We start from the raw sequence: 18,852 nt of genomic DNA, 5'->3' as shown, positions 1-18,852 counted from the left end.
CGAAGGAGGTAGAGAAAGGGCATGCTCGCCTCAGGGCCTATGTTGACTGCTTGGCGGAGCTCACTGACTGTCAGGCCAAGGCTAAAATTCTGGAAGCACAAGTGAGCAGTGAGGTGGAGGTCAACATGGAGAAGGAGAACGAGAAGGTGCTTGCTTCAGGGCCGAAAGGAGACGAAACTGCAGCAGGAGAAAACTCCAACTTTGGGACTGAGCTACAGAAAGGAGGAGGCCGAGATGAGCTGGAGGAGAGAGAAGAGGTGGAGAAGCCCCCGCCCTCACCCTTTTTCTACTCCTCAAAACAAACCCCTCCCCTGTCCCCCTTTGTACATATTTGAAATGATCTAATGATGTGTTGTAAATATGTTAAACTTTTTGAATAAAAATAACTAGTACAGTAACATCTACCTCTGTCTTTCTGAATATACACACAGGATTCATTGATCAATTAACACAGTGTTGGAGTGAAACAAATCAGTGTGATTCATTTAGTTTGCTACTATTCATACGAACACAGCAGAGCATAGACAAACAATGTTTCTTAACTTTTTTACATTTGGTCAAATCTATATATTAATTCTGACAACAATACAATAATAATACTATCATCTCATCTGAGGGCCCACCCATCACACTGACCACGCCCATCTGACACGCACACACACTCACGCACACACACACACGCACACACACACACACACACACACATACACGTACACACACATGCATACAAACACACGCACGCACACACACACACACAAGTCATTATCATTTATATATTTAATGTATATATACACATTTATTTCAAGTTATTCATGGTTGAGGTCAATATCAGATCAGAAGACATGTTCATGGCACTGAAGTCAATTTAAAATGACTTGTAGCATGTTAGAGTTATAAATAACTTGTCCATATGTAAAACAATAGTTTAATTAAGAAAAATAAAAAATCACAATAATTATTTGGGGGGGCTGAAGCACATTTTATGTGTCCTACAAGTCAAAGTAACAATTTAAAGTTAACTTAAAAAGAATCTGCATGTCTTCGTACTATGAGAGGGAGCCGAAGAAAAACCTAGTCAACCACGGGGAAAACATGTAGACTCCAGCAACTGGGATTCAAAAGGTCTTGCTGTGAGGGGTCACTGCTAACCACAGATTCAGGTGTCTTCAGAATTAAATGGAAAGGGTTCTCTAAGATGAATTGGGAAGTGTTGGTGGTCAAGGCAGAAGGCCTGTAATACCTGCAGCCTCTCATGGAAATAGATTATTAGACCCTAGTCCTTCCCTGATGCTGTTGACAGAATGATTTCTCTAGGGACAGATATTTGTTCCAATGTGAATGTCTATATTTAAAACCTCAAATTGGGTCCTGCATAAAAAAAACGTTAGCATCGATACGATATGTTGATGCCATTATGACTTCTTGTGACAGTTTCTGGTTTGAATTGAACAGAGCATCAATTGTTTTCACGGCAGATTATGCAGATGCTGGAAAATGTAACAAGAGAAGACGAGTCAGTCAATACGTTGCAGATGAATTGGCTGTAAATGGAGGCCATTGGGGACGTCACTGCTGCTTGATCAATGAGGAGCTTATGTGCATGTGTTTGTGCTTGTATGTGATTAAGGAGGAGTAGATGTAGACATTGTTCGAGGAAATACAGAGGGCAGATGCAAGGAGGAGAAATGTGGAAAAGGAGGCGAGAGAAGAAATAGTGTGTGAAGAGACGGGGACATGCTGGCAGAGGAAATCAGGGTCAACTGTCAGAGCACATCGACAGTGAAGGGAAGCAAACCCGAGCCGAAACCCTGAACAGGAGGATGGATGGAGGAGGAGGGAGGAAGAGGAGTGGAGGATTCAGATTCAGAGAATGCAGCGAAGGGTAGAGTTACATGTCTTCTAGCATTTTCCAGGACAGCTCAGTGACAGTTGATCAAGGAGGGATTACTGACGGCCCGTGGCACAAAATATATTTCCGGAATGGAGAGGCATTTGATCCGTTCTTATCAGATGGGCTCGGCTGCCTGCTTTCGTTGGCCACACTTCGGTTCGAGCAGCAGATGAGGCCAACGTGAGCGGAGGAGCGCATCGGCTCATAAACGACAACTGTCGAGCTTGTGGAGACGTTTTCCCTTTAATGGTGCGGAACTGAATAAAACCAGACGTGATGCGGGCGGACATGCTCCTGGTGATAAGCAGTGAGGGATTCTTGGTTTTAATTCAGATAAGAAAATGTGAATTAAAAATAGTGCGTCAGTGCAGTGGAACAACCGCACATCATTTGATTTTACTGGCTGCCTCAAGTTTAATGCAGCTATTTTATTAGGTCTCTAAATTACTTTCTAGCCAAGTGGATACAAAAAAGAATAAACAATAAAAACTGCAGTGAAATATGCTTCCCTGCCTTACAAGCTTCAGATCACTCAAAAACAACCCTTGGGTATTTTGGTTCATTTACTGAAAATAAGAGTAGATCACAATTCATTAATTATATGATGAATCATTATATGGATAGTCTCACGAGAAAACCGAAATTAGCCAGAGTAATGGAGAGGTTCAGGAGGATTGTGAAGCCGAAATATTGAAAAAAGAGGACAGTTAAAGGATTACGACACTAAAACGTGATAGGTTTATGGAAGTCGTGAGGACACAGAGCAGGAGGAGGTAAAATACATCTTGCAGTGTCATCATCCTGCAGAGGCAGAGGGGCATTAATGGAGGGATATGCAAGATATTTCGCTGGAGGAGGCTGTGATGAAAGGACTGATGAAAAGAGATATGAAACAGAGCGGAATATCGGTGGGTGGCGGCAACAGGAGGGGTGGATGTTCTTTGAAGAGTGGAGAGAGGGTAAATTGGCTCCATGAAAAGAAGGACAAAAAAAGTCAGGGAGAGGAGAGGAAAGTGAGGGAATGGAAAATGGGGAGATGGAAACCCTATGGAATGAAAGAGTGTGTGTGGGGTGAGGCTAGTGCATGCAATTTGAATGGCATGTACAACATATGTGGAATCAGTAGGGAAAACCAGCAAAGTGAGGTCCATAAAAAAATCCATCCATGCATTATTTATGCTGCTTATCCCTTGAAGGTGGCTTGGTGCATCCCAGCTGACATTGTCCCAGAGGCGGGTTGCACCCTGGACAGGTCACCAATGTGCCGCAGGGCCAACACACAGAGAGAAACAATGAAGCTTACATTAATATTTAAAGTCAATTTAGAGTCTTCAAGGTTCAATTGGAGCTGGAGAAGGCAGAGACAACAAACGCCCCAGACAGGCCGAGGCTAAACTGAGATTGGAATCAAGAGCCCTCTTTGCTGTGAGGCAACACAATTTAACCACTGCGCAACTCTCCAGCCCGCCGACACACAGAAACACACACATGATTTCATTTCAAATAACACAAATTGTTCCCCCAAAAGACAACAGACATTGTGGGTCTGCTTTGCCTTTTTCCCCCATATCATTTGTGTCTTTATGTTCTTTGATTTTGCACCTTACTTCTGTTGTATTATTAAGGAAAAACAAAAGCAAAATACATTACATTTGATTTTTTTTTTTTCAGTTGGATATTGAGCAACTCTCCTGAGTCATGTTCCTCAATATTTTTGGAGGTCTGCAGAGAGGAATGGTTTTAGCCTTATATTACTGCAACTCCATGATTTTAAATAACAACATGGGGTTTCTGTGTCCACATGATAGACTGGACATGTAGCTGGACGATATCCAGGTGGTTAGCGGAACACTCTGTCTTCACTCTTGGGAGCTGTCATGTCTTCCATCTTTATTTACAGTCTGTGGTCCTGATCTATGTTTTGCACTCAACATCTTAAACAGTGTGTTAGGACGACCACACTTACGGCTGGACCGTACAGCAAAAGAAGACCAAGGCAGGATAGTTTGCGTGTCACAGACGGGTTTATTGTCGTCTCTCAGGCAACATGGCACACGTCCTCCAACTCATGCAGCACCCACACGGAAAACAACTCTCCCACTGATAACAAATGGCCCCTTATATAGGGTGCCTAGTTAAGGAGGGAGAAACCATTCCCCATGCTGACATGCTCTCCTTTTGACAACACTTTTATTTTATCATTATACCCACCATTCTCCTATATACACAACCCCACACACATTCATTTACAAACACCCCCTCATCCCCAATTCCAGCACATTACAATAATCACATACACTAATCTTCCCACACCCACACTAATCACCACTTGGATGCCCCCGGAAATATAAATATGGTGCTTGTTTCCTGGGGAGGCCTTTTGCCCGAACACCCTGGAGACAAAAGAGACTGGTGAGTACCATTACACACACAAACACACTTTACCCTTCCCAATATACTAACACACACTATTGCACAACATATGATATTAGTCACATCTCATCTTAGCGTTCAGTTACCACAAATGCACATTAACTCTCATGTCCCTCTTTTGCAGGTGGAACCATGTGGCCATCACAGAACCTACCAGCACAGATTTAAAAAGGACAATACATGTATCACCCATCAATAAAGATGAATTGTCTTTAAGTGTGCATATATGCCATGTGCAAACTCTGCAAATCCAATAAAGTGCAACTGCTTACAAACGCCTGTGCAATTATTAAAGTGCATGTACCTGGTCAAAGTGCATGGTGCAATATTCCCCCAACCCCATCTCAAGCTCCAGGCAACGAAGTCCTCTTCGTTACACAGTGATTAACATTAATCACTGTCTTTTCTCATTTATAACGCCACAATGAAATAAGGGAATTGTATTTTCAGAAAAACAATGGAGGGAAGAACGAAGGAAGATGAAATCGAAAGATAATAAGAAATAAAAAGAAAATGTATGGCAAGAATAAAAATCAAAACACTGAGAAATGTTTCCTGCGTATTCTAACAAACTTTAACAAGGAGAGTAATTAAGAGGTTGACCAGGGAAACGGAGACTGCATAACAGTCTCCCTTCCTGGAACAGAGACGAAGGCTTAAGGGGAAAAGATGACCGGATCAAAAGGTGAAATCAGAGATTGAAGCAGCCAGTGAAAGGAGATCCCAGATAGAAGACGACTGTAAGTGAGAGGGAAGCTGGAAGGATAAAAACGGCAACACGAGAACAATGAGAAGCAGTCAAAATAGTCAGGCTAAAAATAAATGAAAGCAAATCAAGAGCCAATAGAAAATGATATAAGATAAGGAAAGAAAATGTGATGGATGGAGCCAGAAAGAAAGTAGATAAGAAAGGGAAAGAGCTTGTGTTGAGTAATGAAAAACAGATGAACGCCACTAAGAGAGATGAGAGTCACTTCTGAAGCTGGGACATATTAAGGACATATAAATTGTGAATTCCACTTTTACAGTCTCACATGGGCTCAACTCAGGTATTTTTACTGCAGGGTTGGCAGGAAAAAATCTAAATATGTCCTTAGCAGCTGACACTGAAATGAACTTTTTTGCACACAGCCCCTCTGGACAATTTCAAGAGAATATCCTGATTTCAGTGCATGTCTGAAAGCTCTTCTCCAGAAAAAAAACCCCACTCAAATTCACACCTACTAGCAATTTAGTCTCCTTTACTTGTTGGCAAGTTTATAAACAAGGTTGAGCATTTATCTACCTTTGGAATTGTGACTTTTACCTCTTTTACATTTTTTGTTTAATTTCCACATCAATGCAATCGTGCATGTGACATATTTTTTTATTCACTAATTGCACTGAGAACCTGAAAAACCTATGAGCTTTGTAAAAATTTTTTTTTTATCTGATTTTATCTTAATAACTTGTATAATATCTGAATGAGAGACAATTTTCAGCACTGGTGGAAAGTAATTACGTCGCATTTACACAACTTTGCACTCATCCCAACTTTCTTCTTTTAGAAGTCCAGGCAAGCCTGTAGCCACTGAGGTGGGTTTTGTGAGCAGATTTTCACCTTTGTTATTGAACGTGTGAGACACATAAAAAGCTGCTGGAAACTCTTGAATGTTCAGATGGACAAAGCAGAATAAACTCTTCTGGTACAGCCCACAGCCTCCTCGTTTGACCCGAGTAAATATTCCAGAGAAGACTGCAATAACTATTCACACACACTCCTAACAGTTAAATTTGTTACTTCATTTGCAACAAATGTCACACTGCACCTTTGAATGTATATAGTCTTAGATTTGTATTGTATTTTATTTTAATTTAAGTAATGCACTGCTGAGCTGAGTGGTTGCCTCCTGTCCAACACCTTTCATTGAACTGTTCACCCTGCGTTTACTTTCAGAGGATAAATAAAACTTGATAGATAAAACTCTGTCAGGTTTTCGTCAGTGAAGAGGAGGTTTCTTTTCTCTAGCTGCCTGAAGGCCAGCTTTAACAAAGATTGGATGTGCTTGTTATGGTTTACCTCATAACAAACACAGAAAGTGAAACATAGGAAACAGTTTACTTTCGTGAATACAACGTGCCTCTGTACTGTGTGAACAAACAGGATCTGTAAAACCGACAGGAGGCTGGTCCGTAGTAGCCATTTATTTGGATAGTATACCTTTAAGTTTTCCCATGAGCCTTCACTGCATTCATTTAGTTCAAGAACCAGCAGAAACAACGGAAACAACAGAGAAGATATTTGGAGGTCGACGCCGTTTTTTACTGAACAACGCTCACATTTCACAATCCCAGCGTTACACTGAAAATTAAAAAAAAAGTATACGCTTAACACCCTAATAGAAAGAGAGTGGTCAAACTCCCGCTACTTATCCGCGGCGTCGCCATGTTTACATCCGGGCATTCCGAAGACTTGCACTCTGGGCTACCAACAGAGAACCGGTTTCTCCTCTCCCCGCCCAGGGGAAAGTCCCCGGACCCGAGGCAGAGAGTGCCATGGTGGAAACCAGCGTCGACCTGCGCTCCGCCGCTCTGGAGCCGAGACGCTCATGTTGAGCTGAGCTCGGTGGTCACAGGTCGACTTTGTCAGCGGTGATAGACATGCAAGTACGCTTCACTACGCCGAAACACAACGGGGCTCATTCTCAGAATGCACATTTTACTTCAAAACACAGCAGCGATGAGAAAAATACTTTATTAATCCCAAAGACAATTATTGTAGCAAATTACGCGACCAGTACAAATAAGAGTTACAGAGAAGAAACAGTGATACAAGTGAAAATAAAAATATAAAGTGAACTGGAAATAACAGAGGAAATTAAATAAAGACAATATAATCAAGATTTTTGAGACAGTAAACTAACGCTCAACTAGTGGCAGTATGTAGCAATAATAAGTATATATAGTACTATGGGATATTCCACATGAAATTTAACATAATTTCATGAAAAAAACAACAATAAAGTTACTTATCAATAGTAATGTTTGACTCAGAATATAATAGTAATAATAGCATTTGTATTATTTGTGTCAAATGGTCCTCCCGCCAGTAGGGGGACTAGTTGTTCAGTTTGTTCAGTTTGATATATATATATATATATATATATATATATATATCACTACTATTACATATCAAAACTACTTTTACATATCAAAACAATTATTTGCAAACAAACTCACCCTTTTCTCAGGTTTTAATCACCTTTATGATTCCACAGGGGTCAGAGGTCGACACAGTCTGTCCCTACAGCATTACAACAAACCCACTGATGGGTGGACTTTGTTGTCTGTGGTCAAGTTTCCTATCAGCGAGAGTGGAACACACCCAAAAATAGATGCTCGAATTTCTTGTCTCACTAAATAAAGAGGGTGAAACTCCATTGTGGCTCTATCGACAGCAACATGGTGTGTGTTGACTCCTCCAGTTTGTGTAGGTCGCCATCTAGTGATCGAAGTGTGACGTGCAGCCCACAAGCACCAAGCCAAGTCCCCTCCTGTAAATTTAGGCCAGTCAACCTGACGATAGGGACAAACAATGTTGTTACAAAGCATAAGTAAAGGCTATTCCCTAACTATTACCCTAACACTAACCCACTAAGGAGTTTGTGTTTTCATTGGTGTTTGTTTGTTAGCAGCATGACACAAAAATGACAGACTGCATCACTGGTGGAAAGATGCAGTATGGCTCAGGGGAGAACCCACTATGGACTTTCTATAAAATTAAGAGAGATTTTTCAATATTTGCATCATTGTCCAGGGGAGTAACTCCTGGATCTCAATGAAGAAAATCAGGCACATTTAAGGGACTGATATCTATGAATTTGTTAGGTCCTTGGCAGAGATATGTTCTAGTTACATTTACACTATACACATTTGTATGCTTCACTTGTACTTGATTCTACAAAACAGTTTCTGACAGATTTTTCTCTATTCTATCTATCACAGTTTGCCACTGTCCTTATTACGGAGCAGCCTGAGGACACTGGCACTGCTGAGCTGGGAAGGTCAGGACCTGAACTCCTACCTGACGATGACGTCAGCTAATATCGTGCAAATGTTGGGTGTCAGGTGGTTGCAGAAGTATCACGTGCCCCATCACTTTTATTCTGCCTTGAATGGGAGCAATGCGATCGAGGTGTCCCCTTTCTGCACTAGAGATGAGAGAACAAAGGCTGTTGTGGTTCCACCTGATCACCACTAGAGGGCGGCCCTGCAGCATCTCTCCCAGCACACAAACAGACTCAACAACATACTGCACTGGATTAGCCAGGACACAAAAGGATTATAGCGTCACATGGAGGCCCTCTCCAAATGGTGCCTGATGCTAACCTACTTCCCCCCTCTGAGATATCCCATCATGTATTTGGAGTGGGTGTGGGCCCTGGCAGCAGCATCACAAAGGTTCAGCCCCTCCCTGCTGTATCCTGGAGACACAGGGGGGGCGGAGGGAGGGAGGGAGGAAGAGACAGACAGAGAGGATCAGGGTCAGATGAATACCAGCCTGAGTGACGAAGGCAGTGTGTGCAAATGAGGAGGGGAGCGTGCATGCATGTGCGTGAGCGTGGACGAATCAGAGCGGGCTAGAGACAGAGAGTGAGGGGTGGATTGTGTGATAGAAAGACAGGAGGAAATCCAGGGAGCAGGAGGAAAGGGGGCATAAAGGGAGGAAGGGAAAAAAGGGGGGCAGGAGGAAGAAAGAAGACAAGACAAGGGGACCCAGACTGACTTGGAAGATGGCTGAGCCGGAGCTGAAGTCACGGAGCAGTTGTGAGCGTGTGTCCAAGGCGGCGAGCCAGGAGAAGATAGGGGGTGAGTACAGTGGATGCTTACACTCCTGTAGACACCACATGGTGCAGGGCTGCAATAATCCGCCATGCGCTCTGATGCAACATTGCCTGATGCAAGAGCACAATCTGATGTTGCTATGGAGACGTTCATCATGCTGTGGTAGAGGTGGGTGTCAAGGATAGGTGAGCAGATGGGCTCTTAACCGAATACTCTACAGCACGGTGTGTCTTCTGTGGAACAGAAGGAGGTAAACATTAGGGTAACAATCTTGAGAAACCAGTTCTTTACCGGTTCTTGACCTGTTCTTTCAATGTGCATGCCAAAGAATTCAAAATAATTGCTGCTCTCGAATTCCCATGGACAGACAATCTCTCACACCGCGGAGAAGTTTCCCTTTACTTTGCTAATTTCTCCCCGTTTGCCTGCTCCTCCTCTCCTCCACCAGCCGATGCTGACCCAGACCCAGATGGTCTCATCGAGGAGCGGCCAGCGTCTCCATCTGCCTCCCTGGTCCCTGCTCCAACGGCCGCCAGCCCCACCGACGTCGCCCCCGCCAAAGGGGAGAAGATCGAGCTCAAACGCAGCATCACCCTCTTCAATGGCGTGGGAATGATCATAGGCACCATCATCGGCTCGGGCATCTTCGTCTCCCCGTCAGGTGTGGTCAAAGAGACGGGCTCCACCGGGCTCTCCCTCATCATCTGGTCGGCGTGCGGCGTGATCTCGACCATGGGCGCCCTGTGCTACGCCGAGCTTGGCACAACCATCACCAAGTCCGGGGGGGACTACACTTACATCCTGGAGGTGTACGGCGAGCTGGCGGCCTTCCTGAAGCTGTGGGTGGAGATGCTCATCATTCGGCCGTCGTCGCAGTACGTGGTGTCCCTGGTGTTCGCTACGTATCTGCTGAAACCTCTCTACCCAGACTGCCCTGTGCCCGAAAGTGCTGCCAAGCTCATAGCCTGCCTGTGTCTCAGTGAGTTTTGGGCTCAGTAGCAGACACAACTTTCGATGCATATCTTCATTCAATGTAGTCATTTCCTGTTCTTCTTCTTCTTGTCTCTCACCTCCTGCAGCGTCCCTGACATTCGTGAACTGCATCAGCGTGAAAGCGGCCACCAAAGTGCAGGACTTGTTCACGGCCTCCAAGTTGGTGGCTCTGATCATCATCATCCTCTTTGGCTTCATTCAGATCGCCACAGGTATGTAGCCCAGAAGGAGATACAAAGGCACTGGATCTTTAGTCCATATGAGGGACCTGTAAAAAACTGAGTTTGTTCTGTGGCCACATGCAAACTCCAAAGGAACCAAAATCAGAGCTAGACTAACATTTTTTAAACACACTTATTTTTAAACGCAACTTGATACCAACCAGCTGGGTTTTCCAGTCCCGTCTCTTACTTTATCTGGTATAATCACAAGCTGATGATAAACTCAACAGACAAAAACAAGTGAGACAAACTGATATTTAATCTTAACTCGTATTAACTTCAGTATAAATTAAAAAATAAAGTTCTTTTTTGTGTTCAGCTATAGTACAAATATCATAATTTATCTCTATTGTTACTCTGATAATGACAAGTTGTATTTAAATCTCCTATAATGATCGGTAAACTATACCATGTGATACAATTGTAATATTCTGTCATTGACACGGTACTTTGTGCAGATATAATTACTTTCTTCGTCCTCTATTTAGATATTACGTGCAATAGCAAAACAAGTGTAAATAAATGAGCTCTTACAATTTGTAGTTTTTATATAGCTACACTCTCTATTATTTCATCCCAACCGTCTCGGTGACCAAATCTGGGGATTATTTCTTTTGTTGCTGACGATCAACAAATTGTTGATTAACACTAATGAGCCTGACCGAGCGGAATGCCCTCCTTTCTGCCTGTTTGCACAGTTGCTGAGTCTGAGCACAAGGCTCGTCTGTGTGCAGCCATGTTGCTGAGTCTGAGCAGGAGTGCAGCCACGTGCACGTCTGTCTGTACAGGTGTACTTTGCATCTGCTGAACACTACAGAGCCCAATTGGTTTCATACATGGCTCGACTGCACAGTAGCTTACAGAACACGATAGAATAGATCTAGTCATGTGATGGAAATTATTATCACATTATTGACTGAATTTTCAATATCACTGTCTTAAACATGACTCCATCTTGGGGAAAAAAAGGAAAATACTTTAAATTAATAAAAAAATCTGGAGGAGCAAATCCACCTCGGTCAAACCATCTGAAGTAAAATCAGACGAGAACACTTCGTGACCATCGCTCGCTGCGTGCTACATCTGCTGTCCCCCCCCCCCCCCCCCCCCCCTCCCATTGCGAAGCCATGCCCCACCACCATTGTGCTCTGCGCTGCGTTTCCATGGAGACTAGGCGGCGAGGCTTGCCGGCTGTTGTCACACTGTGGTCTTTCAGAGGACTGAGAAAATAATGAGGGTGTAACAGGCCTCGTGGAAAAGGAATGTCATTACCATCTGAAAGCGACAGGTAGACGGGAGAGTCACCCAGAAGCAAGACTACGAGCATGCACGCACACACACACACACACACACACACACACACACACACACACACACACACACACACACACACACACACACACACACACACACACACACACCCACACACACACAGACACACGCTCTGATACAACTCCTTTTGCTGATAAACTGGTTTTTGTAGCTGCTCTGAGTAAATGTGTGGTTTCAAAATATATTCTGCTCATATTTAAATGTCGACCAGGCAACAACTCTAATGTGTCAGTACCGGCTCGCTGCTCGTTGAAAATGTCCAAACTGTCAAACGACAAGCAGCATCATACCGGCCTTCATACAAGAAATAGAAAAGCGCAGGAGCCCTAAATGAGAATCGATTCAAAATGCATGAAACCGCAAGACGTGAAAGGTCAATTATTCCTTAACCTCTAATTTCTTCTGTGTGCAGGTGACGTGCCGTACCTTATGCCAGACAGGGCATTTGAAGGCAGCAAACTGGGGGTCGACAACATTGTCTTGGCGTTATACAGTGGCCTCTTTGCTTTTGGCGGCTGGTGAGGCATTTGTGACCAATTTGATATAAAACAGTCTAGAAATAGAACCGGTTTTGCTGGTTCTTTTGCAATACACACATTTTTCACCAATTGCTAAAAGATTGTGGAACTCTTGTTTTATTTTCTAGGAACTACCTGAATTACGTCACCGGGGAGATGATCAATCCAGAGAGGTGACTTAAATTTGATGAAGGTTGTTTTGAAGATTGTACAGATTCTCCTGTAAATATTTGCTGACAGCATGATGAACCTCATCCTTGCTTGTTTACTGCAGCAGATTGCATGGAAACACAGTAAAGACAAAGGATCAGGAACACCATATCACATAATGCGTTAGATTGAATTTTCATTAGGTGATGCTTATGCTTTAAGTATTATATTATATTATATCATTGCGAAACTGATCACTGTACACACCTATTTGAAACTGTCCTTGATTATCTTAACATGCATGAAACTGAACACTAACAAAATGATCACATAATAATAAAATAAGTGGTTAAGATGTTTCGGGGAGCTCTTCTCCAATGACCTCTGACCTTTCCCTCCGTAGGAACCTGCCTTTGGCTATCATCATCTCCATGCCCATAGTGACTGTGGTGTATGTTCTGACCAACCTGGCCTACTTCACCACCATCTCCCCTGAAGTTATGGTCGAGTCCGAGGCTGTTGCCGTGGTAAGAGTTATTCTTCTGTCAAAAACGTCCCGAGACTCAGTTTATTGTATATTTGACTAAATGTCAGCTGCCTTCCTATGTGTTAATGGCTGTGCTGCCTCGCAGAGTTTCGGGGAGTACCATCTCGGCGTGATGTCCTGGCTGATTCCTGTCTTTGTGGGACTGTCCTGTTTTGGAGCGGTCAACGGATCCCTCTTCACCTCAGCACGGTGCGTGTTTACACATAGCTCCGGGTGGGAAGTGAAGTCAGGCAAGTCCGTTTAATAACAGCCAGGTCAGTTAGGAGCACAATATTCCTGTGCGATGATGAAACCGGAGTCAGGATGTTTTGAGAAAAGGATACTGGACTTTAGGGCGTGAACGCTCAAATGTTTTTGAGAGGATGTGAAGTTCCATACGATATGAGGGTAAGGGGTGGGTAGGGGGTGTGTTCCAAAACCTGGGGCTGTTATTGGCTGGAGCTGTTTATATAGGGCGACTGTTTTATCAAAAATAACCATGAAAGAGCTTTCTCTCTTCTAGGTTGTTCTATGCTGGAGCTCAAGAGGGTCAACTCCCCGCAGCTCTGGGACTGGTTCACTCAGACCTTTTCACTCCGGTGCCGTCCCTCATCTTCACAGTAAGACCCCTGCTACCAACAGTTATGATTCAACAGTTACTCTTGTGTTTTACAAATCAGCACCATGAAAAGTGCCTGATTACCCCAAGACCCAAGGATGACATCTAATAGATACATGGTTAATAATGGTGCATTCAATTATACATGAGCTTTATCAATGCAGCCAGCGTCAACATGTTTCTGGCAGTTGAAAATATGTAGAAGCTAAAACGAGTACTGATCATAAATCTGTCTCAAAGCTAAATTTCAAAAGTACTTGTAAAGTTATTTTTAATAGACAACATTCCTTTTACTCTCTGATATTCACACATTCAATGTGTATTTTGATATGTGCTACATTTAGGATTCCTCACACATGTCCCTCAAAGACACCTGTGAACTAGAATGGCCCACGACCTCTGCCACGGCCCAACAGTTTCCTTATGAGACCACATTTGAATTCACTATATCTGGATTGTTATTTGGATCTGCACCAAATTCGATAAACTCATAAATAGCATTCCCCTAATCCAGAATTTGAATTAAGAACCATGAATTATTCTGAGAAATCAATGAAATTGTTGAACAACAACTTGCAGTGTTAAAGAAAGTGCAGAAAAAAAAATCCCGGAATTGCTCTCTGTTCTGGATCAGCACCAAGATTCGATTGTTTCTTCTTTGGGTCGTGTCCCACCTCTGCCGAAAATTCCCTAGAAATCTATTGGGTTGTTTTTATGTAATCTTGATAACTAACAAACAAAGAAACAAAAGAAACAAACGGACCGGGGGGGTGAAAACATAACTTCCTTGGCGGAGATAAATATATTTTTAATACTGTACAAGCGTGTATGAAGGACTGACATCATCTTGTTGTTCCCTTTCCCTGATATCAGTGTCTGCTGTCCATGATGTACGCCATCTCCCAGGACATCTTCTCTGTCATCAACCTCTTCAGCTTCTTCACCTGGCTCTGTGTTGGTATGGCCATCGCAGGTTTGATCTGGCTGCGCTTTACCAAGCCCGACCTCCGGAGGCCCATTAAGGTAGAGCACCCATGTCTGATCAGGTGGCAACTATCTCATTGCTCAATCTATCTGAGAAAAGTGTGAAAGATTTGAAACTCACGATAAGTTACAGCAATGATTTAAGATCTTGACCTGAACCTCAGCCACTTTCTCTGTCCGCCTCAAACTTAAATAGAGACACGTCCCCCGGTTTCATAAAATCTGTCTTTTAATAAAACAACTATTGTATCACAACGCTTATTATTGTGGGATGTGGAACCACACTGTGATACCAGGATGGGAGTGGTGCCTGCACGGATACATGGCTCTTTGTTGCTGTTTCATCGTGGGATTATTACTTTGGTTGACTGGAGTCTTTCATCTCTGCTCTGAGCCTGAGTGCTCTCAGCCTATTTGTTTTATAAGATGAACCTCTAACAAGGAACAAATAGAGCTTTCTTCTTCATGTGTAAACCATTCATGAATCGAGACAATTGTTAGTTTTTTTTTCACATCTAAATTTATCTTCTGTCACAACAACAACGCATTTCTCTTCATCAGCGTACAACTACAGAAGCTGAGCATCTGTATTCTATCCATCTACCTACCTACCTACCAACCTACCAACCTACATATATATTATATACTGTATACTTCATGTATACATATAGTTTAAGTAGCAAAAGTACTCTTTTTGTAGAGTCGCTCCTTTCAGAATCATGTTTATCATGTTATAAGATGCTGTTTATTGATGCATTAATGTGTATGCCACTTAAATGCTGGTTACATTTGTAAAAATAATCTGAAACTATAGTCAAATCTAAGTTATGAGTAAATACAAATAAATGTAGTGCAGTGAAAAGATATGTTTTTTCTCTGAATTGTAGTGGAGTAGAAGTACGAATGAAAATACTCAATAAAAGTACAAATATATGTGTACTTAGTTACCTTTCCACAGCTGGTTTCATTTGAAGATTTGATAACAAACACTTGGGAAAAAAAACACAAAAAGGCAAAGCTGTACGTTATTTTATTCATATTAATTCATATTCAGCATCAAGTGAAAATACAATGTTATGAAGTAGTAATGAGATGTTTTTACATGCTGCAGTATCTGACATATAGGGCATGTTACATATCTAATTTGACAATTTCTTATATAATTAAAGAGTTCAGTTTTGTATGAACCTGAAATACATTTTTGCCAAAACAACAATAGTATTTTATGGATTTTCCTATTTTTTTTAAAACTGCAACAAACCCTTTCTCTTGTCTTTCTCTGTGCAGGTGTATCTGTTCATCCCTGTGACTTTCGTTTTGGGCTGTGTCTTCATGATCATCGTGTCGTTCTGGGCGGCTCCCTTCGAGTGCCTGATCGGCAGCGGCATCATTCTCACAGGTATCCCAGCGTACCTGCTGGGCTTCAAGTGGAAGAAACCCCATGTGGTCAGGAAGATGCTGGGTGAGTGACGCGGCATTCATTACACTTTGTTATGAGAATCATGTGAAAATATCTGTGGGGGCACTGGTGCATTTAGCTTATTTGCACAGAGGAAGCGAGGGAATGAAACCAAAGTATTTGTTTGATAAAGTTTATACATTTCTTCTGCAAAAACATGTGCAGCGATGGAGCCAAAGAAAACAGACATGATGTTGATGTGAGTTGTTTCTCCTCAGAAATCTTCACCACGTCCTGTCAGAAGATCCTCATGTCTGTTCCCGAGGAGAGGGGGAAACACGAGGCGGTGGAGTGATGCTGCACACACCGAACAAGATGGAGGACTGACGCAATCACATTTTTGTCTGAACATTCTCAAAGTGTTTACGCTCATTCATGCGTGATTCAGCTACAGCAGTTTATATTTTGAAAACCTTTATTTATCCAGCCAGGCAGTTGGTATATTAAGGAGAAGCCTGGCCATCTTGGTTAAGGAGTTTTTTTATTTATGTACGCTCTTTGTGTACAAAGTAAGTGGACATTTGTTTATGAGAACAGCAATGTTAAGTCTAATCTTATAGTCGGGATTTGAAATTCAGACATTTTACCGGATTTTTGTTCAAAATCTGTCACACAGTTTCATCTCATGTTAATGCTGGAACATGCTTTTATGTTGCACGTTTGTTAGAGAGTCACTGTCGCAGGCACATACTGAAATTGATTGTGCACTGAATACACAGCTCCAGAAGCTCCAGAAGCTCCAGAAACTCTGGAAGTGGCCTCAAACAACAAGTTCACCATAAACGACATGTTCAAATGGGACTTTGTTTTATACTTTCTTTACATTTACTAACCACTAACAACGAGAAGCACACATTGTTTATTATAGTTTAGCGTTTTAGGGGATATTAAGCTGTGAGTCAAAGTTGAAACGACCTTGTGAGAGAAACAATTAGTGTACAGAGTATAAATAAACAAGGTCAGGTTTGAAAGAAGAAGTGGTTAATTAACGACAGCAAATCTGATTTGATGATACACAAAAGCTACTAATATTCATTTTAAATAAATATTAATTTCTATATTTGTATTTTTTTGTATTGATTTGTAAACTGAGTTCGCAGCACTAAAGCACAAAAAAGACAAAGCTGCGTATGTAATGTACCCTTAAGATGTGTTGCTGTGAAACAGGTCTGTTTCTCGTACCGTTTTATTTTCGGTGTCAGCGCTCCTTGTGATGATATTTGATGGATATCTGAGGATCTGTATAGATGTTATGTTAGCAGCTGTATTTAGGAAACTTCATGTAGTGTTTTGTATCTTTTATCCTTGATCTGTGCCAGCTGTGGTGGCGCTCATGTTACCTTTTATTTTTGTCTTATTGTCACTGTAAGACCAAAATGAATGTTGCAAATTACGTTTTTTAATTGGGAAGTTGCCTATAAAGTCCTGCTTTTAAAGTGAATATCTTTTTCCAAAGTTATTGCAAGCACTTTCCCATTCCGCTCCTGACCCCAGAGGAAATGAAGCCTCTGAAAAATATGAAGGAGGATTGAATTCGCACGGGCTGAAAAAATAAGCTTTCTGGGCTTTGTACAGAATAGAACGACAGTCCCTTTAAATGTCACCAGTTTATTCGGTCAGTCAGCCTCTGCAGAGCATTTCACTGAGTGCTCACGATCCACGGTTTGCAAGATACTGACACTGGATGCAGATTGGTTGAGGACAAATTAACAAAAAGTGACTATGAAACAGAAGCAACGAGGGAAACGCTGCCAGTTAAATACGTCCAACATGTTTATTCTCTTAGTAACATCACCTTTAAACAACTGCAGATGAAATGTCTTTATTATTTGAGAAGTGCTCTTCAACCATCATTAAGTTTGTTAATGGAAAGTGGACCAAGGCATCAATAACTTTTTTAAAACACCATCCTGAAAACGTATTTACATGTAAAGAGAAAGGAGGGAGGACATCCCAAAAGCAGAATCCCCCCAGTACTGGGGGATTTAAAGAACAATGTAAAGAAAAGTTAGGGTTAGGGTAAGAATTAGGTTTTTTTTCACATTACGCATACTAAATGATTTTTTAAATCTTTGTGACAGGTATTTGTGCTTAAAGGAAGATATGTGCCCTTTATCAAAGAGATCACATGAAATGAAACCAGGCAGGACATGACTCCCAATGACTTAGATTATGAAGAGGCTCAGTTTCTGTTGGAATCAACATATATTTATGTGATGTATAAAATACTGGATGTGTATACCAGGTGTTATGACTTGATGAAGCCTTTAATGATGTTTGCCTAAAACAATGAAATGTTATGCAGGAAAAAAAAACTCTAATAGCATTTTTGTAATCTTCAAATTTGAAAGTACTGATGTCAGTTGTTGAAACTGTTGCATGTCAGTGACCATGGCAGGTACATGTAATAATAAACATATTTTTGTTCAAGCTCATGTCTGTTTTTTTGTAAAGACGAGGGGCAACAAAAGGAGTGCATTGAAATCTGATTCATCTCTGCTGCAGCCTAATATACTCGCACCAGTTAACAAAAGGCCACAGCCTCCTCAGATAACAGTCTCCAATAGAACGAGCACCCCCCCCCAAACACAGGATGGCCTCGAATCCAAATGAAGATGTTTCACAGGCAGGATCTTCTTGAAATATGTTGTCCAGTGGCGTTATCGCCTCAGCCATCAAGTGTCTGGTGCGGTGATCCATATGAAACGCTCTGTCCTTTCTCGTTTGTCTTGTCTTGTTTGTTGGCTGTCAGACAATGATGCCGCTGACGCCCGCTCCGGCAGGACAGTTCATATCCGTGTGGAGAGGAAATGAGAGGGTCTGATGGCTGCTGATGGAGCCAGTGTCACAGCTCCAGGAGACAATATTAGCGATGGGTAGATTGGACAAGGCAAGGAGCCAA

The 18,852-nt window shown here is 42.1% G+C and overlaps 1 protein-coding gene across 1 annotated transcript; it reads left to right on the top strand.

Annotated features, from left to right (window-relative positions):
- Positions 1-6,702: 6,702 nt before the first annotated feature.
- LOC128443112 (large neutral amino acids transporter small subunit 1) lies at positions 6,703-18,275 on the top strand. Its single transcript, XM_053425858.1, has 12 exons — positions 6,703-6,970; positions 8,309-9,172; positions 9,597-10,127; positions 10,228-10,353; positions 12,107-12,212; positions 12,341-12,385; positions 12,766-12,889; positions 12,995-13,098; positions 13,412-13,508; positions 14,381-14,530; positions 15,779-15,953; positions 16,169-18,275. Exons 2-12 carry the CDS (start codon positions 9,097-9,099, stop codon positions 16,243-16,245), a joined length of 1,611 nt encoding a protein of 536 aa, XP_053281833.1. The 5' UTR covers positions 6,703-6,970; positions 8,309-9,096; the 3' UTR covers positions 16,246-18,275.
- Positions 18,276-18,852: the final 577 nt, after the last annotated feature.

This window comes from Pleuronectes platessa, chromosome 6 (assembly GCF_947347685.1).
Source record: "Pleuronectes platessa chromosome 6, fPlePla1.1, whole genome shotgun sequence".
Taxonomy (NCBI): Eukaryota; Metazoa; Chordata; class Actinopteri; order Pleuronectiformes; family Pleuronectidae; genus Pleuronectes; species Pleuronectes platessa.
This window is presented reverse-complemented; position numbering and strand designations above follow the sequence as displayed.

Bases quoted from the DNA above. Each gene is read 5' to 3' on its own strand.
- LOC128443112 (XM_053425858.1), top strand. From the start codon at position 9,097: ATGGCTGAGCCGGAGCTGAAGTCACGGAGCAGTTGTGAGCGTGTGTCC. The intron at 10,128-10,227 runs GTGAGTTTTGGG...CACCTCCTGCAG, and splicing joins CATAGCCTGCCTGTGTCTCA to CGTCCCTGACATTCGTGAAC. The intron at 12,213-12,340 runs GTGAGGCATTTG...TTTATTTTCTAG, and splicing joins CTCTTTGCTTTTGGCGGCTG to GAACTACCTGAATTACGTCA.